Source organism: Mustela lutreola, chromosome 16, assembly GCF_030435805.1.
Source record: "Mustela lutreola isolate mMusLut2 chromosome 16, mMusLut2.pri, whole genome shotgun sequence".
Taxonomy (NCBI): Eukaryota; Metazoa; Chordata; class Mammalia; order Carnivora; family Mustelidae; genus Mustela; species Mustela lutreola.
The window spans coordinates 57,170,075-57,194,592 of NC_081305.1; the positions used below are offsets into that span (position 1 = coordinate 57,170,075).

General features: G+C 45.5%; 1 protein-coding gene across 7 annotated transcripts in view; it reads right to left on the reverse strand.

Annotated features, from left to right (window-relative positions):
* SAE1 (SUMO1 activating enzyme subunit 1) overlaps positions 1 to 24,518 on the reverse strand; it is a 97,608-nt gene that overhangs the window by 49,844 nt on the left and 23,246 nt on the right. For all 7 annotated transcript variants that reach the window (XM_059153182.1, XM_059153181.1, XM_059153180.1 and 4 more), the window contains 4 exons: positions 17,033 to 17,144; positions 11,760 to 11,933; positions 9,433 to 9,575; positions 7,699 to 7,798 (listed from right to left, as the gene is read on the reverse strand). In XM_059153182.1, the coding sequence (XP_059009165.1) occupies positions 7,699 to 7,798; positions 9,433 to 9,575; positions 11,760 to 11,933; positions 17,033 to 17,113 (498 nt within the window). In that variant the 5' untranslated portion in view covers positions 17,114 to 17,144. The remainder of the gene's footprint in view (positions 1 to 7,698; positions 7,799 to 9,432; positions 9,576 to 11,759; positions 11,934 to 17,032; positions 17,145 to 24,518) is intronic.

The window sequence follows — 24,518 nt, forward strand, 5'->3', positions numbered from 1 at the left end:
TCGGGTCATAGTGGCTATTCAATGCTTCTTGTGCTACCGCACTCCGCCTCCAATTAATGTCCCATTTTTCTGGTTCAAACTACCTAAAGCCTATCCTCATCTGGGTGCCTGGCTGGCTCAGTTGGTGGAGCATGCGATACTGATCTAGGGGTCATGAGTTTGAGCCCCATGTGGGATGTAGAGATAACTTAAAAAATAAATAAATAAATAACCGAAAATGATGTCCCCTAATCTATAGTACGTACAAATGCAGATTGGTGGTACCCGTCTTACCCACCTCACGGACACTGGATTTATAACCAGAAAAATGTGCTTAACAGCATCCTCAGAAAATGAAGGGTCTTCACGAAAAGCCCCCAGCAATATCTGCCAGGCAGCTGCAACCACCACAACGAACACCCTAAAACAGGTCACTTTTGCACCTCACTCAGCCCTCCCTGCTCTCCCCGCCCTCAGATCACAGATCCCTCTGGGTATAATGCCTGACTGACTTCCCTCCACTATCCATTTCCTTTCCTGGCAATTCTGAGCCTTAAGGATTTCAATCTGATAGTCTAGTTAAGACTAATAAGAAGCCCTCTTACACCTCTCCCCAGATGGGGATAAGCTTCCTGAAGCAGGGACCACAGTGGAAGACGCAGCAGCACTGCACAGAACAGAATGTCAGTAAGTATCCGTGAGTTGATAGGGTCCAATCTGCTTTTCATTTGCCAAAAAGCCCGACAGTAAATACAAAAGATGAATTCTCCCACCCAGTCTGAGAGCCGTCAAATTGCAGGGCTGTGCTGAGCCACTCCGAACAGTGGACAAGTGCAAAACCCTCACTAAAACATGAGCTGGTTTGATGGACTGAGGCAAGGCGGCAAGAGAAGTGACACAGCCTCTTAAAGCCAGAGCCTCCAAAGAAGACTATCTGCTCCCAGGCTTATGGGAAATACATTGCACGAAGAAAGCAGAAGATGGTACTTGTTTCCATCACATAGATTAGATCACTATGTATGACTCGTGTGTGCTAATGGATGTTCATTAAAATTTCAACTTCATCACATATGTGAACGAGTAGAAAGAACACTGAAAGGAACACAACAGTCATTAATGGGGAGCAGGGTTCACATTATCTCAACTTGTTCTGTATTTTCCACATTTGGGACTGTAAACACATTTTACTTTTTTTTTTTTTTAAGATTTTATTTATTTATTTCAGAGAAAGAGAGAGAGACAGAGAGCGCAAGCACAAGGGTGGAGGGACAGAGGGAGAATCAGGCTGCCCACGGAGCAGGGAGCCCAACTCGGGACTTGATCCCAGGACTGAGGATCATGACCTAAGCCAAAGGCAGACACCCAACCAACTAAGTCACCCAGGTGTCCCAACACACTTTACTTTTATTTTTTTGTTGAAGATTTTATTTATTTATTCGACAGAGAGATCACAAGTAGGCAGAGAGGCAGGCGGGGGGAGGGGGGAAGCAGGCTCTCTGCTGAGCAGAGCCCGAAGTGGGCCTCGATCCCAAGATCATGACCTGAGCCAAAGGCAGAGGCTTAACTCACTGAGCCACCCAGGTGCCCCACACACTTTACTTTTAAAAAGCTGAACATCTATAACAAGGGATACAGCTCTGGCTGTAAAGCTAAATGTGAATCAGAATTGAAACAACTTTGAAAACCAGATTTCTAGGTTGGACTTCCACACCTACTCAAAGGAGTCTATAGTTTTCAAAAGCATTCTAACGAATGACAACTGCAATCCTAAGACAAAGCTGTCACACTCAGCAGAGTGGCAAAAGAGCCTGAAGTCACCAAATGTTACCGTCACATACTACTGATTCTGGACTGTGACCTGACAGAACTACTCAAGAGTCATTTAGCAGGTCTGGTTAAGTTGAAACTGCACGTACCCTAATTTCCCTCCTAAGTATACACCCCAGAGAAATCACACATTTACCCAGAGAGATTATCTACATACACACGCACACACACACACACACACTTTCTCTCTCTCTGTGACACCATTTGTAACAAAAAAACCGTACATGCCCACGTGCCCATCAATAAAAGATTCGATAAACAATAATACTTTCACACAATACTCTACAGCGGGGAAAAAAAAAAAGACATAACGTCCTGCAGGGCTGTCCTAGAGAACTCACGATGATGATGGCAATGTCCTGAATCTGTATTTGGGCTTCACAATACAAATGCCAATAGACACACATGCTTGGTGAGCATTTGAAATGTGGCTAGGAGAATGAAGAAAATTTTTTATTTTAGTTAATTCTAATTTAAATAGCCATATGTGGCTAGTGGCTAACCACAATGGAGAGCAAAGCCCTAGACCTGCAGACAAATAGACGGCCTCACAAACATAATGGTGCTCTTAAAAAGCAGGTGGTCGGGGCATATGGGTGGTTCAGTGGGTTGAGCCTCTGCCTTCAGCTCAGGCTGTGATCTCGGGGTCCTGGGATCAAGCCCCGAGTTGGGTTCTCTGCTTGGCAGGGAGCCTGCTTCCTCCTCTCTCTCTGCCTGCCTCTCTGCCTACTTGTGATCTCTGTCAAATAAATAAATAAAATCTTTAAAAAAATAAAAAATAAAAAGCAGGTGGCAGCACATATACAATATTAAACCTGAGGGGCGCCTGGGTGGCTCAGTGGGTGAAGCCTCTGCCTTCAGCTCAGGTTATGATCTCAGGGTCCTGGGATCAAGCCCCGCATCGGGGTCTCTGCTTAGCAGGGAGCCTGCATCTCCCCCACAACTCTGCCTGCCTCTCTGCCTACTTGTGAACTCTGTCAAATAAATAAATAAAATATTTAAAAAAATATATTAAACCTGATTTTTAAGATGTTAAAAAGCATACCAAACAATTCTATATTGCTGGGAAATACATAAGTAGTAAGAAGAAATGGGTGGAAATGAGAACCACAATTGAGGACGGAGGTTACTTATATTGGAGAGGGACAGCCAGTGGACCTTGATCATGCTAGCAAAGATTTATGTATCTATTTTTAAAGATTTTTTTGTTGGGGCGCCTGGGTGGCTCAGTGGGTTAAGCCTCTGCCTTCGGCTCAAGTCATGATCCCGGAGTTCCGGGATCGAGTCCCGCATTGGGCTCCCAGCTCCATAGGAAGTCTGCTTCTCCCTCTAACCTCCCCTCTCATGTTCTCCCTCTCTCTCTCTCTCAAATGAAAAAAAAAAATCTTTAATTTGTACTGATGTCATATTATTTGAGAGTATCAAATATCACAATAAAAAATACACTGGATTGTGCTCTGATGCTGGGAGAGACCTCTTGCCTCAAGCGTAAAATGCCAAACCCCCACGGCCACCAGCCTCCCCACCATATCTGTCCTACCTGGAAAACCTGCTGTCGGCACTCTACCCAGCTCTGCGATATGCACCCTGTCTTTCCTGTCCCCCACCCCAAACCAAGTGATTTGGACAATCAGCAGGGCTTTGAACACCTCTGGCCTAAAGGTCCCTGGTCTAGGGAACCCAATGACCTACTTCTTAATATTCCTGGCCAAGTTCCTTGTCCTCTCCAGAATTCTGTTCTCTCAGCCCAGCTCAGGTAACGTAAACCACAACAACTAATGTGCCAGGTGGTTAATTAACCCACTTGGTTGATCACAAAGAAAGTCAACTCAGTAATTCTTTTTTAAAATGACAGTGATCTCCAAAGCTGTCCTATGATGTGGCAGGAGCAGCCACAACATAGTGACCAGACATCTCCCGGGGACTGTGCCAGGAACTGCACCAGGAGCACAGCGGTGAACAAAAGTGCCTAGCCCTTCAAGAGCCTAGACTCTGACGGGGAAACACTGACAGGATCCCTCAGCATCACGAACCAAGGTGAAGAAGGAGAGCGGTCAGTCCCTGGAATGTTCCCTTCAGCTTGGGGGCAAGAGGAGATGAGTCGTCCACAAACTGCTCCGAAATGGGGATCAAAATAATGAATCACTCGTCAACTGTGGAATTTTACAACTGATTCATGACAAGAGCATTAACGGTGCCCAAATTAGTCCCTTACTATTTCAGAAACAGAGGTAAAATTAAATCTGTATTTCTTAGCATGTCAAGAACAAATCCTATGTTGTGTTTAATTTTTAAAGAGCCGTGATGGAGGGGCACCTGGGTGGCTCAGTGGGTTAAGCCTCTGCCTTTGGCTCAGGTCATGATCCCAGGATCCTGGGATCAAGCCCCACATCGGGTTCTCTGCTGAGCAGGGAGCCTGCTTCCCTTCCTCTCTCTCTGCCTGCCTCTCTGCCTGCTTGTGATCTCTGTCTGTCGAATAAATAAATAAAATCTTTAAAAATAAATAAATAAATAAATAGCCGTGATGGAAAGTAACCACTCCCGGTCATCTACTCGCATCTGGCAGCCCTTAACAGTAAAGAAACAGAGCAGCAGCAAGGGAGCATGAGGGTGGCCTTGTACCCTAAAGGCTTTTCCAGAAAGGTCCCAATCTTCACATATTTTATCTCATCATCACCATAAAACTTCAAATTATCCTAGAAACTCTAAGGGAATTCACACTTTAGGCGGCAGGGCAAGACTGTGGCTTGTCCTCCCCCTCCACTCCACCTTACACGACCACGGGAGCTCAGGCAAGTCAAGGAACTTCTCTTAGCTTCGGCAGCAGCTCTAAGGAGACAACAGGACTGGATGCGCTTCCCTGCACCCAAGAGAATGCCTCGCACACAGTAGGCATCTTGCATTTCAAAGATACACAATGAGCTGGCTGCTTTGGGGTAAAGGAAGCCAGAGTCATTCTGTTCCAATGTCTGCCTTTCAGCTGATCCCACTTCCTGTGACTAAATGCCAGTCCTGGCTCTGCAGACCTGCCTTCATATGCCAACTCTGACAATTCTTCCTCTGAGAAATCTTTCTGGACATTTCCTTATAAAACTACTGCCCTCTCCTTTACCTACTTTGTACTGATGTCTCTATTAAACTTATGCCCGAGACCTGATTCTGATGAACTCTGTCTCATGACTTTTCCTGGGCACCACAGGAAGCCAACTACTTACTGAGCACCTACCTCTGGGCTACACATTTTCCCACTCTCGTATTTATCATGATGACACATATGCTAGAAAGGCCCAGTATCCTCCTAAGCGGTGTGAAAACCACAGGTCTATTTTTCCTCTTTGTTTTTTAACGTTTCTAATTTAGGAGCACAATGTGTACCTTGAAGCAAAAGTGGCTATACAACATTTGGTTGAACCTAAGGAAAGGGGGGGGCGGGGAGGGAACCCTAACCAGAAGCCTTTCGCAGGAAACAGGAAGTGGTTGCCTCCCCACCATCCTGCACTTTGAGCATAACCCAACTACTTATTCTGTACAATTCAGGCGAAGGGGCATAATCTCAATCAAGGAATTTCTGAGTTGGAAGAAAACTTCAAAATCCCAGAGCAGTCTCTGCCAAAATGGATGAGGCCTATTATTATGAGGTGGCGAAGCCCGAGCCCAAACCCAGCTCACACCCGTCCTTCCACAGTGCTCTTAGTGAGGCCGCACAAAGACAAGGTTTGGAATCCCAGGGATTGTCATCAGGAATGCACTGAATGCCTCACAACCTTAAGGGCTCGAGGTTGGAATCCAGGCCTGAATTGTCCAAGTGAAACAGCTGACTAACAATGTCAGCTGGGGAATATTTTGATACCTTCAAAATCGGCCCCTGCAGGAAGAGGCCGCACAAAGAGCTCTGTGACTGAAGAGCCCAAGGAATGGTACGCAAAGGCCACCGGGTGCCTGGCTGGGCTGCCCACATTCCCCTCATAGCTCCATAAAGTGGCTCCCCAGAGCGGTTTCCAGATCCACCCCAGTGGGCACCATCAGTATTGAGTCCAGGGGAAGCGTCCAGCTGTGAAGGGCTAACAAAGCTGGGAGCTCTCTCCATTTGAATGTGAAAGACCCGCCTCAATCAGAGAAGGCCCTTAAGCCATAAAACCCTTCACACCAAGGCCAAGTGTCACACTTGTAAGAGGGTGTGATTTATAAATTGACAGCACCCACAAAGCTGCTTTTGTACTCCTCCGTTAGTTAACAATTTATCTCCCCCCACCAAACTCTCGGGGCTATTCAGATAAAGCTTGACTGGGCCTCAAAAAGAAAGAAAAGGGAGGAAGAAAAGGACCCAAGTTTTGGCCAAAACACCAATGTTCACTCTGGGTAATTATGGTCCTGTGAATAGACACTAAAATTAGGGCTTAATAATTCCTCTGTATCACACTCACAGCAATCAAACTCTTCCAATACAAACATAAAGAGCAAGAAAACGAAAATCTCCGGCCCAGCCTTGCTGGAAACTCAAAGAGTTCCACTTCTGTGGTTTCTGCAGTCTCTTTTTGTGGTTTCTGCACTCTTAGAATCCCCCCTTTAGAGCAATTTTAACTTGAAGCTCTGACCAGCTGTTTTTCTTTCTCCACATTTAAATCTACAAAGCAAAGAGTAAATATGGGCTCGGTCATCTCTCTCCTCAGTGGGACAAAACCAATTCTGGCCCCTTCATCTTGTCTCCCCCATCGCGTGACCCCCTTCTCAGATTCCAACACCAGCTTCAGAAGATCCTCTCCTGCCGAGTCCCTGCCCCTTCTCTCGCTGTAAAATGAACTTAAATCTCTGCGCCAACTCCAGTACAGCCTACGTCCCTACAAACTATGTTAGAAAGTACACAATGGATGATAACACTTGTCAACATTGAGGACTTTCTTCCTAAAAGGTTATCTGGTGGAAAGCCGACCCCAAAACTTCATCTTAAAGAAGAAAAGCATAAACAATTCAAACTTTAAACTGTATTCCTGCCCACTTAGGTAGGATTTCCCTAAATTGTCTGTCTATCCAAAAAACTTTCTTTTATGCAAGAGGCATGGCCTTTGCTCCGTAACAGTTCTGCTACTGCTCCAGATACCAGATACCAGAGCCGCCCCCCCCCCCCCCCCCCCCGTCGGCCCACACACCAAGTAAGCCCTGCAGGCATGTTCTCTTTAGCCTCTACAGGGTGAAAGAAGAGCATTCAAACCAAAGTAGTAGGTGGCTGATGTTAAAAAGTTTGGGAGTAGGGGCACCTGGGTGGCTTAGAGAGTTAAAGTCTCTACCTTCAGCTCAGGTCATGATCCCAAGTTCCTGGGATGGAGCCCCGAGTCGGGCTCTCTGCTCAGCAGGGAGCTTGCTTAAAAATAAAGTTTGGGACTGGCACCTGGATGGCTCAGTCCATTAAGCATCTGCCTTTGGCTCAGGTCATGATCCCAGGGTCCTGGAATCAAGTCCTGCATCCAGATCCCTGCTCAGCAGGGAGCCTCTCCCTCTGCCTGCTGCCCCCCAGCCCCCACCCCCGCTTGTGCGTGCCTGTGTAATTTCTCTCTCTCCAAATAAATAAAATCTTAAAAAAAAAAAAAAAGTTTAGGGGGGGCAGGTGGGTGTGGGGGAAAAAATAGTTTGGGACAGAACCTATTAAAAAAAATCTATTTCTGACTCTGTTAAAAACTGATACCTGGCATCACTGCATCCATCCTCCTTCATGGCAACAGCTGGCTCCCACTAAGCAGCAGCCACCCCCTCTTTGAGTAGGACAAGCACTGGTCCGGCTTGTCCGGGCCCCTCCCGTCAAGACTACATGCTTGCTCGTCCTGCTTGCAGTTGTGACTGCCTGTCCCCCATAAGGCCCCAAGGCTTCTGATCATTCCCCCCTCAGAGTACACATACCTTTTTGACCATAGTAGTTTCAGATGAATCAAGCTTTGTTCTCTTGGTATCAGGTCCGTCTTCAACCCCTTGGCTAACTTTGGCAACTTTGGTTTTCTCCCTAGAGGGTGACAAGGGAAGGAATTGAGCTCTACTCTCTGAATCACGCCGAAGAGCCTCACCAGCTCACGTGATGGGACGGTGGCTAAGAGCAAAAGCTTGGGGCGCCTGGGCGGCTTAGTGGGTTAAGTGTCTGACTTGATTTCAGCTCAGGCCGTGATCTCAGGGTCATGGGATCAAAACAACGTCAGGCTCCAAGCTCAGCAGAGTCTGCTTGAGGTTCTCTCCCTCTGCCTCTGCCCCTCCTCCCCCAATGTGTGCTCTTTCCCTAAAATAAATCTTAAAAAGGGGGGGGGGGCGCAAAAGCTTTGCAGTCAGGTATAGCTGAGTGGTTTCCAATCCCAAAGTGGCTAATGATTACCTGATCAATCAGGTATGTGAGAATAACAATACCTGACAGAATTATTTTAAGATAAGAAATAACGAATTGCTTAGCATACATTGCCCAGCACAAGGTAAGCTCTCAAAAAGTCTTTATAAATTTCACTGGAATCATGAAATAGAGCCAAACTTCGATTTCTCCCCTCTGCCATGGTGAGCTCACATTAAAATAATCTGGGCGTGGGGCAGAGGGTTAAGCCTCTGCCTTCAGCTCAGGTCACGGTCTCAGGGTCCTGGGACAGAGCCCCACATTGGGCTCTCTGCTCAGCAGGGAGCCTGCTTCCCCCCACCCCTGCCTGCTTGTGATCTCTGTCAAATAAATGAATAAAATCTTTAAAAAAATAAAAAATCTGGGCCTGTTTTTCTCCAGTATGCCTTCTCCATCCATTTACAGCGTGCCCGAAACACTACAGAGTTTCTGAAAGCCATAAAACACCAAAGTTACGAGAGATCTTGAACATGGCTGTCCTTCCCAGATCTCGATTTTACAGAAGAGGTATGTGCAGACCAGGGCAATTTCAGCGATCTGCCTAAGAAACTGAACAAAAGAAAGCAACTCTTGACCCTTGGTAGGGAGCTTCACCTACCACACAGTGCCTCTCTTTACCTCTTATTAGCAAGGGAGGTAGTCAGAAATAAAAGCCAAAACCCCACCGCAGGTAGTTTTACAATACTGGTATTATCTGCCATCTTTCATCTAGAAGCTGTAAGTTCCAAACACTGCAGGTCCCATCATGTAAGAAGCACCACGCTCTGCAACCCTGATACTCAAACTGAGAGGATAAGGTCTGTTTGTTCCACCAGTGCAGTCTCTGGACTTGGAAGCTTTCCGAAGACAGACTCTGGCTGACTGTGCCTTCAGAGTTACCCACCTGGCTATTTTGTACTCATTTTATTATCAACCTGGAAACACAGAGGCCAAAACTGAGGTGCACGTGTTTACAGTCCAAGTAAGAAAGCCTTCCCTAATCAGATGGTGTGGTTTTGCCACCCGAAGCCCAGGCTGCCCAAACACCCACCGGGTGTATTCGACTGCCAGAAGAACTCCACTTTAGATTAGACCATCATTTGGGAAAGGGGGGCCACATCTGCTATAATTCTCAACACACAACCTACATAATCAGTAAGCTGTTAATGAACGGGTTTCCAAGTGTTCTAAGCATACTTTCCTTAGATGGGCTGTTTCCTACTGGTAAATAAAACTGTATTTTTTTCTGAAAATGTTACATTCTCCCCTCCTCTCCCAAAACTTACTCTACGAATTCATGTTCTCCAAGATTAGCAAATGTGTATCCATGGTAGCCAAAAACATCTCCTGTAAAAAACTTGATGCTATTTTTGTGGCAGATCTGGTCAACTTTGATTATGACATCCCTGGAACAGCAAGTCAGGCAAACCTGCAGAAAGGAAGAATTGGTGGGGTGTGAGTTTTGCAAACTGTGAATCACTGCCCTGATGTCTACATAAATCTTGGTGAACAGTCTCTCTGGGCATGTCTAAAGCCAGTTTCCAACTGGTATAACAGGTTCCCTGGATCCTATGGTTAGAAGACAAAAGAAAAGTTGCAGGTTTCACTAAAACTGTAAATTGCGAGACCTCCACTTACTGCAATCAAAACAAATGGGTTTAACTAGAAAGTAAGGCCATTCCACGGATTTATCTCCCCTGTTCTATGAACACATATAAACCACATCTCAAAGTTTTCATGAAAAGGAAGAAGACAGTAATAACTTAGCGTAAGTTATTTCTAAATTATTTAACCTGTTAAAATCTGCATAAGCTATCATGAGAAGCACAACCAGTTTTAAGTCACCCAGGGGTCACAATGAAATTCGAGGGCATTTTCCCCCCTTCTTTTGATTGATATGTTAAGGTAAAGAAGATAAACAAGTCATGTTGAGATTATTTTTCCACAGTTTTCCACAGTTTTCAACGTGCAACTTTATCTGAATTGAAGGACAAAAGAAAAGGTTACACACCAAGTGACCTTCCATTCAGACCTAGACAATGAACTGGTGATTCACTCAACAGACTTATCAATGTTGCTCTGAGGCCTCTAGGTTGCGTTCCAAAAAGTGGAGGTACTGCAAATAGCTAAATTTTACTGCATAAAACACGATCTTTTCAGGAAAACCTTTGGGATAAGGGTCACGAAGACAACTTCTAAACTGCACATTTTCTTCTGAACACAGAAAACACCCAAGGGGAAAAAAAAAAAGCAAGTCTAAAAGGCAAGACAGCCGGGACGCCTGGGTGGCTCAGTTGGTTAAACAGATGCCTTCAGCTCAGGTCATGATCCCAGCGTCCTGGGATCGAGTCCCACATCGGGCTCCTTGCTCCGCAGGGAGCCTGCTTCTCCCTCTGACTCTGCCTTCCACTGTGTCTGCCTATGCTCGCTCTCGCTCGCTCTCTCTCTGACAAATAAATAAATAAAATCTTTAAAAAATAAATAAATAAATAAATAAATAAATAAAAGGCAAGACAGCCACACCACAGTTGAACATGCAACGTTGACCAAATGGAACCCTGCAGAGTGAAAAATGAGGGTAAAATCTAAGAGGCCAGAAACACGAGGCCCCTGAGGCATTTATCCCCACCCCATGCACATGCTTTATACAACCCACCAGCCCGGGCTTCGGTTCTAACCAACCCTCTAAGTGCTAGAAATGCAAGGGACACCTAGAATTAACCAAATGTGGTTACTATGGATAAAGAAATGAAGAGAAGACTTATGTCCAAACAGAAAATGTTCCAATACTTGGGAGTTACAAAATAGAATGAATTAAATTAAAAAAAAGACAAAACGCACAGATGATCCATCATTCCAAGCACACATTTGAACAGATGCACATATGAAATGTAACAGTGTGGAAAAACAAACTACCCAGCCCAGACTCTAACCTCTCGTGTAACGGGCCTCTCGTTTAAAAACCAAGCAGATCATCTGTGACTATTCCACGGTTACCCAACATTTGTTTAGCTTTTCCTGGGTACAGGGAACCATGTCTGAAAGGTCACAAGTGCTGAAACAAAATTTAACTTATCCTTTCACCTCTGCATAGATCTGGCAGTGAAACCAAATGAGGCTGGATATGCCTCATTTGGCTTATGACTACAGGGAATGTGTCTAGTTATCCATGGCAACATGGTCAAAGTGGCTGTGTGAAAGAGACAGACATAGACCAAGATCAGGTGTGCTCTTTTTTAAGACAAAACACAAGCTGTAGTTTGATATTTCTAACAACAACAACAAAAAAATGCCTCTACTACAGAAATTAACCACCAACTTGTTTTCCAGAGAAAACACTTGCAGTAAAATGTATCGAAGCTATATGGAAAGATGCTGGAAGGAGTACAAACACCAATGATGAAACCTGGTCTTGAGGGAACATATGCCCAAAGAAGAAACCAGCAGACATCAAGTCACAAACAGCCACAGCAGATCCAACAGACTGCATCCACTACCAACACAGTCAACACGGAAAGGCACCACGCTAGCAAGGCACATACACCGAGGCAATGTCAGACTCAAGACTGCAATGTACTAAACCTACGGATTTTACACTCTTTATGGGACTTACAGCATCAAACTGAGTGAAAAATGACTCCGGCTTCTTTTCTATATTCTCAGTGTCCACCTTCACGTCCACCATGGGGTTGAGATTCTGGGCCCGTTCCAAAGAGGCTTCAGCCCTGTTGCGGCCAACAGATCCAGTACGGATCAAGAACTGAGCCCCGGGGTCTTCTGGAGATACCTAGAAATAGCACTGTTTTAATACCTGAATTTTAGGGAGAAAACAAATTCTTGAAAACAACAAACCAGTCAGTTTTCAAGGATAGCGAAAATATCTACCATCTAATTGTATTATTGTTCCTGCAGGAATTTGCCTAATGCAGACTCCCTACACTCCTTCAGAGGCTTTAAGTAAAGATATTGAACTTTGTTTACTTGGCATTGATAGTTAAAGAGCACCCCCTTGTGTTTATAAAGAAAATTCACTCTAAACAGAAAAGTTCACACTTTCTTCTTTAAATTTGTAACTGCTAAAAAAATGATAAAATTGTCAGTGGTTAAGAATTTTCCAAATACCTACTATGTTCCCAATTTTAAACATCTGGAGACAAACAATAGTAGTTTAAAAGATGCAGTCCCTAGGGCACTTGGGTGGCTCAGTCAGCTGACCATCAGCCTTCGGCTGGGGTCATGATCCCAGAATCCTGGGACTGAGTGTCGAGGCAGGCTCCCTTCTCAGTGGGGAGTCTGCTTCTTCTTCTGCAACTCCCCCTGCTTGTGCTCTATCAAATAAATAAAATCAGACCAGTGCCAAAATCAGTCACAATTAAGAATGCCTGAAATTAACTCTTAAATTCAATTAAAGTTCAGAAAGGAGGAGAGATGAGAAGGGCTTAAGTAAATGGAGGATTTCACCCACAAGGCTGGATGTCAGCAGAGAGCCTCAAAGACAGATGATAAAATCACCTGACAGGGTCGTGACGGGGTGGCTCAGTCGGTTAAGTGACTGCTTTCAGCTCAGGTCATGATCCCAAGGGTCCTGGGATGGAGCCCAACATTGGGCTATCTGCTCAGCGGGAGCCTACTTCTCCCCCTCCCTCTGCCTGCTGCTCCCCCTGCTTGTACTCGCTCTGTGTCAAATACATAAAGTCTTCTAAAAATAAATAAATAAAATAAAATCACCTGATAGCTGCCAATACAATTACAGATTCCATTCCGTTCACAGCATTTCTTCACATATCCAATATCTAATTTAATAATTAATCTCTAGTATGACCTTGCTACCTTCAACAAGACAATACAAGCAATCTCCCTCCTCTCCTCCAGCCAACTATCGCTTACCACCTTTTCTTCAAGAAAATGAGCTGGTCTTCCTCCCATTCAAGGCCAGCCCTCAAACAGTGTAGTATCCTTGACCCATGCTGTCCTACTTCTTCACAGATCTCATTACACACTGAGAGGTGGACATCATACTGGTTTAAGAGCAAGACTCTGAGGGGCGCCTGGGTGGCTCAGTGGGTTAAGCCGCTGCCTTCAGCTCAGGTCATGATCTCAGGGTCCTGGGATCGAGCCCCGCATCAGGCTCTCTGCTCAGCAGGGAGCCTGCTTCCTCCTCTCTCTCTCTCTGCCTGCCTCTCTGCCTACTTGTAATCTCTCTCTGTCAAATAAATAAATAAAATCTTAAAAAAAAAAAAAAAAAAAGAGCAAGACTCTGGAATAATTCAAGTCGAATTCAAATCTTCGATTCAAATCCTAGCTCAGCCACTTACTGAACTGCGTGAGCACAAGCAAGGGTATGGGATTCACAGGGGAAGTGAGGGTAAGACAAGCAGTACACTTTCTATAATCGCTCTATGAGTGCCACTCTATTCTTCCCACACTGGACAGCCAGTCTCCACGTGGACCCTCTTGGGTATGGTTTCCCCCGAACTCCATCTCAGAATCATTCATATCTCCGTTCTCCACAGCTCCATAAACTCACTACCTCTAGTTTCTGCTGGCATATCTCGAACTGTTCTTACAGGCACAGATTGCTTCCTCGTCCATCAGAGTCTAACTGCCCACCAGATATCTCCTCCTGAATATTCATATTCAATTCCTCTATTTTCTGGTCAGTTGATGAGCCCAACAACCACCCATCCAATTACTTGAGCCAGAAACCCCAATCTTTATAGTCTTGTTATATCCTTGATAACAGCCACCCGATGATGTAGCTAAGAGCACAGGCTCTACCAAGAGTCCGACTCCCGGGGTGCTGGTCATACCACCATCTACTATGACCTTGAGTGGGCCAGTAATTCACTTCCCTTTCTTCAGATCTCTTATCTGTAAAATAAGGATGACAATCTCTACATCTCAGAGTTGAGGACTAAATGAGATACAACTACAGCTCTTAGCACAGTATCCAACACCTGCCGGAAGCATCCACAGGTGCTTGCTTTCCCTATGCTCCCGTGTATGATCCCACTGATTCTACCACCTCCTGTTTATCACCTCTGTGTGCTTCTTGTCTTTTCTGCCACTAGTGCTATTATTCAGACCCTTTTTATTTTTTACCTAAACTACTAAAGCAGCCTTCTAGGTGGTCTTCAGCCCGTTATCTTGTACAGATCATATACAGTGACTAGTGTTCTACAGGAGGCCTGAAACTGACCAAGTCACCCATTCCATATTGAAACTCTTTAACGAATCCTTACTGCCCAGAGGATTGAGTACAAGCAAGGCTTCCTAGCAGGGCCTTCATGATTTGGAATTGACCGACAACCTGCAATCCCCCAACACACACACACCACTTTGGGCTTCTCATTCTAAAAATACCAAATAGCACTGCTTGTTATATTCTACTTCTGCCATGCTGTTCTATGCCACTGCTAATGTTTCCGCCTAAAACACCGCCCTTCAACTTGAGAAATCTCTGTTTGTTCCTTAAGATCACAGCTAAGATCACAGCTCCAGCAAGCCTTTCATGTCCCCCTACCACAACCTGAGTCTAGGAGCCTGCTCTGGTTTCTAAAGAAATCTTGAGAATGGGAACCCAATTTTGTGCATCTTTGTATCACCAGTGTCTAGATAGGGTAGCCTACAGGTACACAGGTACTCTAGGATATTTGTTGATGTAAACAAAACACTCTGAACTTTGAAGGACAGGAATTAACATCCTTGATTTATAGATGGGCAAACTGCGGGGCACCTGGCCTACTCAGTCAGCAGAGCACGAGACTCTTAATTTCAGAGCTGCAAGTCTGAGCCCCACACTTGATATAGAGATTACTAATATAATTAAATAATTAATTAATTAGCAAGCTGAGTCCCTGAGAAGTTAATAAAGCCTCTCGCCCAGCTTGAGGATGTGGGATTTGAGTCCAAATCTGCAAAATTCCAGAGCTTTTGCACTAGGTAGCACAGTCTCCCTGGGATGGTCCTTGTCAGGGGGAAAAAAAACACAAGCAAATTCCAAAAGGCAGAACCATCAAAGTGTGTCCATAAATTTATGAGGTAAGAGTCAGGCTGGGTAAGCTGACTGGGCCCAGTTTACATGAAGCAAGTGGTTCTCAACTCTCCCTGACTTTTAGACTCACCTGGAGAACTTTTTTTATATTTTAGATTTTTTTTTTAAATTTATTTATTTGACAGAGATCACAAGTTAGGCAGAGAGGGAGGCAAAGAGAGAAGGAAGCAGGCTCCCCGCTGAGCAGAGCGCCCGATGCGGGGCTCAATCCCAGGACCCTGGGATCATGACCTGAGCCGAAGGCAGAGGCTTTAACCCACTGAGGCACCCAGGAGCCCCAAGAACCTTTATTTTTAACAAATCCCCCAAATACTCAAACCACAGATGGGACGGAGAACCGCTATATTAGGTCTTGAAAACCAGTCAGAGGAATTAGGCATTTCATTTCATTTCAGTACATGGAAGGCACTGCAAGTCCTCAAAGTGAAGACGGCAGGGGTAACAGTCAGCCTGTTCACTCCAACACTGGGTGGCACCCATCGCTGTCCTGCGGCAGTAACAGCACTCTGTCACACCTCAGTATTCTATCATCGTTCCCCATTCTCTGAGTCCTGCAACCAGATGAGGAAGTCATCATCCCCATCTGGTTTCAGTTTCCCAGACTACAGGCCTCCACATTTAGGAACCATCCTTCCCTGGCTCTCTCTGCTCTGACCCTCTCTAAACGGCAAACAAGTTCTCTCTCCAAAAGCCTCTAGGGGGCACTGTGGTTGGGGAGATGTCATCAGGGCAACTGCTCCGCCCGCAGTTTGCTTCCAAGAACTTTCTTTCCTTAGAAGGTTTTTAATTCAAATCAAAAATCAATTTGTGATTGATATTAAGTGAGGCAACCCACATTTCTCTTCATTGCAGGAGAACTTCTTTTAAATCCTGATACTACTTTTCTCCTGAAACCCAGACAGATGAGCTTTAAAAAATTTCATCAACATCTGCTTTCTTCCACAGAGCCTACATCTCACTGTGTGGCTACTTAGCATGTTCATCGCCTACAAGAAAAGACACCAAGAGTATCATGTGATGACACAATCTTTCGAGTATTTTATCTTAAACAACAACATGATTTCTAGAATTTGCTTTAAAATACTGTCCAAAAAAATAGACCCCCCCCAAAAAATACTGTTATCTGTAGAAGTCATATAGATGAGGTATCCAATGTTATTCTACTTCTGCATATATTTGGAATTTTCCATAAAAGAAAATTAAAACACTGAAGCATGAGAATGTAAGAGAAAGAAGTTATTTTCACCTTGGAAAAACTGGTCAGAGAAATCTACATAGGAGATGAGAATGACTACCATATCTTCAATTAAATGGTATGCCATAGAATTATTATCAGATGTTTATTATGTGTAAGCACCATGCTAAGCAGTCTGCATCCATTCTCTCCCACCCACTGTTTTCCAAATTCATGAAGCTCTCCTGAGATACCTCTCAAATGTTACATAGTCCTGAGCCGCATCTCAAACCTTCTAAAGCAGGATCACTGCGGGGTAAAGGCCAGCCAGCTACACCATAACAAAGCCCCGAGGCTTTGTGCAATTTTAAGTAGTCACGCAGGCGGTTTATACGTATGAAGTAGAAAACCACCCCTCTCCTCCTCAAAGTTACCCTCCAAGGGAGAGACTAACTATGCTTTAAAGCACAAGGAGGAGACAGGAGATAGGAGCTGACCACCTAGGACGTGCCAGGGCCGTGAGGCCACAGCTCCACTAATGCCAGCCCTCGTTTCACAAGCCTGCAGGGGCACCCAGAAATTCACGACACCTCCAAGTGTTTTATACTGAAGAGGGGAGACCATGAAGGAAGAGTGAGGAAGTCGCCCAACATCTCACCTGTTCAGGATCCAACATGGTCAGTCCTTTCACTCCTGCCAGAATGAGATTCTTGGCAATTTCAGCCCCGAGTCCTTTCATGCCGACAAGAAGCACCCGGGAGGCCCGCAGCCTGTAAGGCAGACACTGTTAACCAGGTGACAGAGAACAGTGAAAGTTTCACCGAATTATTGAAAAACAGAACAAGTCACAATAACAGCGAAGTAATTTTGGTTTTCATTAAATGCAAAGAAGCATCATGGATAAAATCCAGGAAAGAGACAGGCTCTGATCCATCCTGCAAAGAACAATTCATACAACAAATATTTACTGAGCACCTACTATGCCGGCACCCCTCTAAGGTATAGAAATAGAGCAGTGAACAAGACAGACATAATCCCTGCCCTTGTGGAGCTTTTATTTTATGGAAGAGACAGAGATATAGGATGTCAAAAAGTGATGAAAATCAGGGAGGCCTGGCTGGCTCAGCCTGTAGAACAACTCTGATCTCAGGGTCATAAGTTCAAGCTTACTTGGGCACAGAAGAGCTTACTTAGAAAAAAAGAAAGGGCGCCTGGGTGGCTCAGTGGGTAAAGCCGCTGCCTTCGGCTCAGGTCATGATCTCAGAGTCCTGGGATCGAGTCCCGCATCGGGCTCTCTGCTCAGCGGAGAGCCTGCTTCCCTCTCTCTCTCTCTCTGCCTGCCTCTCCATCTACTTGTGATTTCTCTCTGTCAAATAAATAAATAAAATCTTTAAAAAAAAAAAAAAAAAAGAAGTGATGGAAATCAAGCAGGATATAGATCAAGAGTGTTGGAGGATGCTATTTTACTCAGACAGATCATGAAGACCTTTCTGAGAAGGTGCTGAGCAAAAATAAAAATGAAATGAAGGACAAATATACAAATATTTGGGAGAAGAGCAAGTACCAAAGCAGCAAGTATAAAAGGCCTGAAGCGGAAGAGTTCCTGGCATGTTTCAGGGCCAGAAAGGACAGTAGCTGAAGAACAGTGAGCAAAGGTAAGAATGGTAGGAAGTGGACCTGGACCATATCACGAAGGCTCCTACAAGCACTGTAAGTGCTGAATTTTATCTAAGCACAACAGAAAGCCTTGGCAGGGGTGGGCCGGATTCCTGGAGGGATAAGGGTGTCACAGTTAAGGCGAGAGAGAATGAAGGCTTGGACTTGTAGAGCAGCAGAAGAAAAGGTGAAAAGGGGTAGTATGAGCAAAAACAGGGTGGCATTAAAGAGGGTGTATTTGGAAAGTGTTTGATCATCCTAGTCTATAAAGTCACAAAAGATTGAGATTTTAGGGGCGCCTGGGTGGCTCAGTGGGTTAAAGCCTCTGCTTTCGGCTCAGGTCATGATCCCAGAGTCCTGGGATCGAGCCCCACATCGGGCTCTCCGCTCAGCAGGGAGCCTGCTTCCTCCTCTCTCTCTGCCTGCCTCTCTGCCTACTTGTGATCTCTGTCAAGTAAATAAATAAAATATTAAAAAAAAAAAAAAAAAGATTGAGATTTTAAGAAAGGTAGTCAGAGGTCCAGCTATCTCAAAAAGTCTGGGGGGGTGCCTGGGTGGCTCAGTCAGTTAAGCCTCTGTCTTCGGCTCAGGTCATGATCCCAGGGTCCAGGGATCAAGTCCCGCATCTTATTCCTTGCTCGGTGGGGAGTCTGCTTCTCCCTCTCCCTCTGACTGCTGCTTCACCTGCTTATGATGTCTCTCTGTCAAATGGATAAACAAAATCTTAAAACTAACAAACCAAAAAAGTCTGGACTTAGGGGAGCCTGGATGGCTTAGTCAGTTGGGCAACTGACTCTTGATTTCAGCTCAGGTCATGATCTCGGGGTTCTGAGACCAAACCATGAGAGGGCTCCATGTTCAACGAGGAATCTACTTGTCCCTTTCCCTCCCCCTCTGTTCTTCCACCACACACTCATGCATGTGTTCTAAAATACATAAAATCTTTAAAAAAAAAAAAAAAGTCTGGGGACACCTGGGTGGCTCAGCCAGTTAAGCAGCTGTCTTAGGCTCAGATCATGATCCTAAGGTCCTGGGATGGAGTCCAATCCCGCTCCTTGCTCAGCGGGGAGCCCGCTTCTCCCTCTGCCTGCCATCCCCCTACTTACATGAGCTTGCTCACTCACTCTCTCTGGCAAATAAGTGAATAAAATTTTTTAAAAATTTATGAAATGAGTAGCTTTTCAACTTGCACTAATATTAAGGAGAACATGAAGCAGCTCTTCTAAAAATGGTTCTAATAATTATGGATACTGGGGCGCCTGGGTGGCTCAGTGGGTTGGGCCGCTGCCTTCGGCTCGGGTCATGATCTCGGGGTCCTGGGATCGAGTCCCACATCGGGCTCTCTGCTCAGCAGGGAGCCTGCTTCCCTCTCTCTCTCTCTCTCTGCCTGCCTCTCCGTCTACTTGTGATTTCTCTCTGTCAAATAAATAAATAAAATCTTTAAAAAAAAAATAATAATTATGGATACTTGCATGTAATTAGACTAGAGATCTTTAATGAGGATGGTGGCTGACAAAACAGGATGCCGCACTCATCCTTCAAATTCGCAAACACTGGATTTCTTTCGCTAATACAACCCAAGGGTAAAATGAGCAGGGACGGAATATTGACAGTATTTCCCTCAAAGGCGTATGTCCAGGTCTCAGCTTCTCCATTATGGCTTTTCTTCTATGGGGCCTTTCCACTGCCATCCACAGGCTAGCAGACACAAGCCTTTAGAGAGACAATCCCACTTCCCTAAAAAAGGAGGGAACCGGGAAGAGGGCTTACAAGATACAAGCAAGGTAAATAACAGAGATACTGGCAATGAGTACTTCACTCATCACAGATTTATACCAGTGAGCGGAAGGAGGAAGAAAAGCTATGTCCTTCCAGAGGAGCTCCTATCCCTCCAGAATCAGCACATTTAATAGGCCATGTTTCCAAAAAGAATACAGTACACATACCAAACCTTTTGACATCAAAAAGGTTGACTGCATTTAGCTGTACCTTCCAGATTTCTGCTGTCACTGTTAATCTCTAAGTCTTCCCTTTACCTGGACCTGACACTGCCCCACCTGGAATTCCAGGGTGCCAAGTTCCAGGGTTTCTGTCCTGTGTGGCTGCTCCACTACCTCAAAGATACAGCTGGAATAGCCCAGCTCTCCCCTGGGAAACTGTATCTTCAAACAATAGGCCTCCTAATCCCTACACCCACTAAATTCTCACACTCTATTCTCTTCACTGTTCCTTCAGCAATAGGACACTGCCAATCACTAAATGACCTCTAGGTCTGAAGAATTAGCTCTGAATTCTGGTTCTGCCACTTCCCAACTGGGTGATCTGGGCAAAATGCATAATCTCTCTAAACTTCAGTTTTTTCAGCTGTAAAATGGGGACACCAATTGTGACTTCATGTCGATTAATCCCCTTGACAACCGGTCAAAATGTGTGTGCAAACGCATCTAGCATCATCCCTGGCACATGACAGATGCTCAACGTGTATTACTTGGACTTACTGAACTTCTCAATCCCATTACCTTAATTACAAAAGGGCTCAGTGACGTGCCCGAGTGGCTCAGACGGTTAGGTGTCTGACTCTTGATCTCAGCTCAGGTCTTGATCTTAGGGCTGTGAGTTCAAAGCCCACACTGGACTCCATGCTGGACTTGTAGCCTACTTATAACAAGAAACAAGGGGCACCTGGGTGGCTCAGTCTATTAAGCGGCTGACTTTAGGCTCAGCTCATGATCTCAAGGTCCTGGGATCTGTCGCTGAGCTCCACACTCAGCAGGGATTCTGCCTGTCTCTCTCCCTCTGTCCCTCCTCCTACTGGGGGGTGTGTGGGCAGAGCTTCCCCTGCCCACACACCCCCATCCCTGTCTCTTAAATAAATACAAATCTTAAAAAAATAATAATAATAACAATAGTGCCTGGGTGGCTCAGTGGGTTAAGCCTCTGCCTTCGGCTCAAGTCATGGTCTCAGGGTCCTGGGATGGAGCCCCGAGTCGTCGGGCTCTCTGCTCAGCAGGGAGCCTGCTTCCCTCTCCCCTTCCCTCTCTGCCTACTTGTGATCTTTCTCTGTCAAATAAATAAATTCTTTTTTAAATAAAGATTTTATTTATTTATTTGACAGAGAAAGATCACAAGTAGGCAGAGAGGGAGGCAGAGGGGGAGGGGGAAGCAGGCTCCCTGCTGAGCAGAGCGCCCAATGCAGGTGCTCCATCCCAGGACCATCTCCCACCTGCCAACTTTAGATCACCACATTCTACACACCTGCAATACACTCCTCCTCTCTAGGCCTAGTTGAGCTTTTCCCCAGACTTCAAAACCCAATTCAAATCCCATTTCCTCAAAAAGTCCTTCTTACCGCAGCCGACTCAAGTGAGCACCCCTTCCTCTGAGCTCTTAGAGCACTGCAACCTATAAATGCCTCTGACAAAAATCACATTTAGCCACGTGGCCTCTCCACAATTCCTACATCCTACAGAACTCTAGACTCTGACTGCTTCCCTTCCCCTAAAGATTTTACTTATTTATTCATTGCCGGGGTGGGGCGCAGGGGGGAGCGTGAGTGGAGGGACGGACAGAGGGAGATGGGAGAAACAGACTCCCTGCTCAGAAGGGAGCCCTACAGCTGGATCCCAGGACCCCCCCCCCCATTTTTTTTTAAAAGATTTTATTTATTTGAGAGAGAGAGACAGCGAGAGAGGGAATACAAGCAGAGGGAGAAGCAGGCTTCCCGCTGAGCAGGGAGCCCGACATGGGCTCGATCCCATGACCTGAACCTAAGGCAGATGCTTAACAACTGAGCTACGCAGGAGGCCCTGCTTGGGATGTTTTTTTTTTTTTTTTTTTTATTTATTTATTTATTTTTTTTTTTTAAAGATTTTATTTATTATTTATTTGACACAGAGAGAGAAATCACAAGTAGGCAGAGAGTCAGGCAGAGAGAGAGAGAGAGAAGCAGGCTCCCGCTGAGCAAAGAGCCCGATGCGGGGCTCGATCCCAGGACACTGAGATCATGACCTGAGCCGAAGGCAGTGGCTTAATCCACTGAGCCACCCAGGCGCCCGGGATGTTTTTTTCATTCAGCTGCCATCAACACTGAATATCATGTTTGTATTTTTAATCCTTAACTATGCTAGAGGTCCTGAGCTTACAGCTAATGTATGGCTCAATTACACAAAAAGCACTTAAAATAGGACCTGGAACACAGTCAGCACTTAGTAAATGTCAGCTAGTGTTATTCATACTCTGACACAACAGTTCCCCTTCTAGGAACGAATGCTGCGGAAATCCTCCGGTGTGCACCCAGGTCATGTACTGATGTGTTCACAGCAGCAGCACCCATCCACTTCCCCCCACCCTCACAGCCACCACCATTTCTCGCCTACGGAACTATGACAGCTTTATACCTGGCCTCCTTGTTTCTACTCTAGCCCCCTACAATCTGCTACCCCCAACTCAGGAAGAAAGAGCTTTTAAATCAGATTATGCCCCTCTCCTGCTCCAACTGTTCAGTGGCTCCCCCTGCAAGTTCCTTACCTAAAGCCCTGGGAACCCCTCCCATCTCAGGCTCATCGCACTCTTCGAGCTGCTTGTTTGCCTACACCCCAGCTCCCGCCTTAAAACTTGACCAGTAGTCAATTCTTTAGGTCTCAACTCACCACCTTAGAAGTCCACACTGGCCACCTAATCCCAATTTATGTCCGCATCCACTTCTATCTGGAATTACACTCTTTGTTTATATGTTCACTGCCACCTCCTTTTAAATATAAGTTCCAGAAACCATCGTATACCTAGCATCTATGTGCTTACAACTTATTTTACTGGAACAGTATGGAATAGACACACCAAAAGAAACCCAAGTGTCCATCACCAGAATTACATAAATCTGGTACATAATAAAATAATAATAGCTAACATACATTGAAGATTCACCACATGCTACACACTTTTTCTTTAAGTTTTTATTATTTGGCAGATCACAAGTAGGCAGAGAGGCAGGCAGAGAGAGTGGGGGGTGGAGCAGGCTCCCCGCTGAGCAGAGAGTCTGAAGCAGGGTCAATCCCAGGATCCTGGGATCATGACCTGAGACGAAGGCAGAGGCTTTAACCCACTGAGCCACCCAGGCGCCCCATGCTACACACTCGTTCTGTGTACTGTTACATAATTCTCATGACAATCTTATGAGCTGGTATCTCCTTATCCCCACTTTGCAGCTGAGAAAACAGGCACAAAGAAGTTCCCTGGGGGCGCCTGGGTGGCTCAGTGGGTTAAAGCCTCTGCCTTCGGCTCAGGTCCGGATCCCATGGTCCTGGGATCGAGCCTCGAATGGGGCTTTCTGCTCAGCAGGGAGCCTGCTTCCCTTCCTCTCTGCCTACTTATGATCTCTGTCAAATAATGAAAATAAAATCTGGGGCACCTGGGTGGCTCAGTGGGTTAAGCCGCTGCCTTCGGCTCAGGTCATGATCTCAGGGTCCTGGGATCGAGTCCCGCATCGGGCTCTCTGCTCGGCGGAGAGCTTGCTTCCCTTCCTCTCTCTCTGCCTGCCTCTCTGCCTACTTGTGATTTCTCTCTGTCAAATAAATAAATAAAATCTTAAAAAAAAAAAAAAAAATCTTTAAAAAAAAAAGAATTTCCCTAGCTTACCCAAGGACACGCTTACCCAAGGACACATAGCTAGGAAGTGGATAATAATCGGCTAGTTGATTTGGACAATAATAAGGGAGAGCGATTCAGATAGTGGGCTCTGAGGCCACACTACTCTGGTGCACACGCACCACGGAAAACGAGGTAGCCATTAGAAAGAGTAAGATAACAAAAGGTAACACTTACTGAACTCTAACTGTATGCCAAGCACTGTTCTAAGCAATGTATGTGTATTAACTCTTGCCAGAAAGGGGCGCTTGTGTGGCTCAGTCGGTTGGGCATCTGCCTTGGGCTCGGGTCATGATCCCAGTGTCCTGGGATCCAGCCCCACTTCTGGCTCCATGCTGAGCAGGGAACCTGCTTCTCCCTCTCCCTCTGCCTGATGCTCCCCCTGCTTGTGCTTCTGTGTCAAATTAAATAAATAAACAAATAAGTAATAATAAAAAAAAAACTCTGTCAGAAAGGCACTATTGGGCACCTGGGTGGCTCAGTGGGTTAGGCCACTGCCTTCAGCTTGGGACATGATCTCAGGGTCCTGGGATCGAGTCCCGCATCGGGCTCTCTGCTCAGCAGGGAGCCTGCTTCCCTCTCTCTCTGTCTGCCCCTGTCTACTTGTGATTTCTCTCTGTCAAATAAATAAATAAAGTCTTAAAAAAAAAAAAAAAAAAAGAAAGGCACTGTTAACTCTCATTTTGCAAACAAACTGTGAGCAACCTTCCCTACCCCCACCCTACCCTCAGAAGTCCACGCTCTAATCCCTGGAACCTGTGAATAAATTATTTTACATGACAAAAGGGACTTAGGTGTAATTAAATTAAGATTCCGAAATGGAGAGATTAATCTAGATTATTACC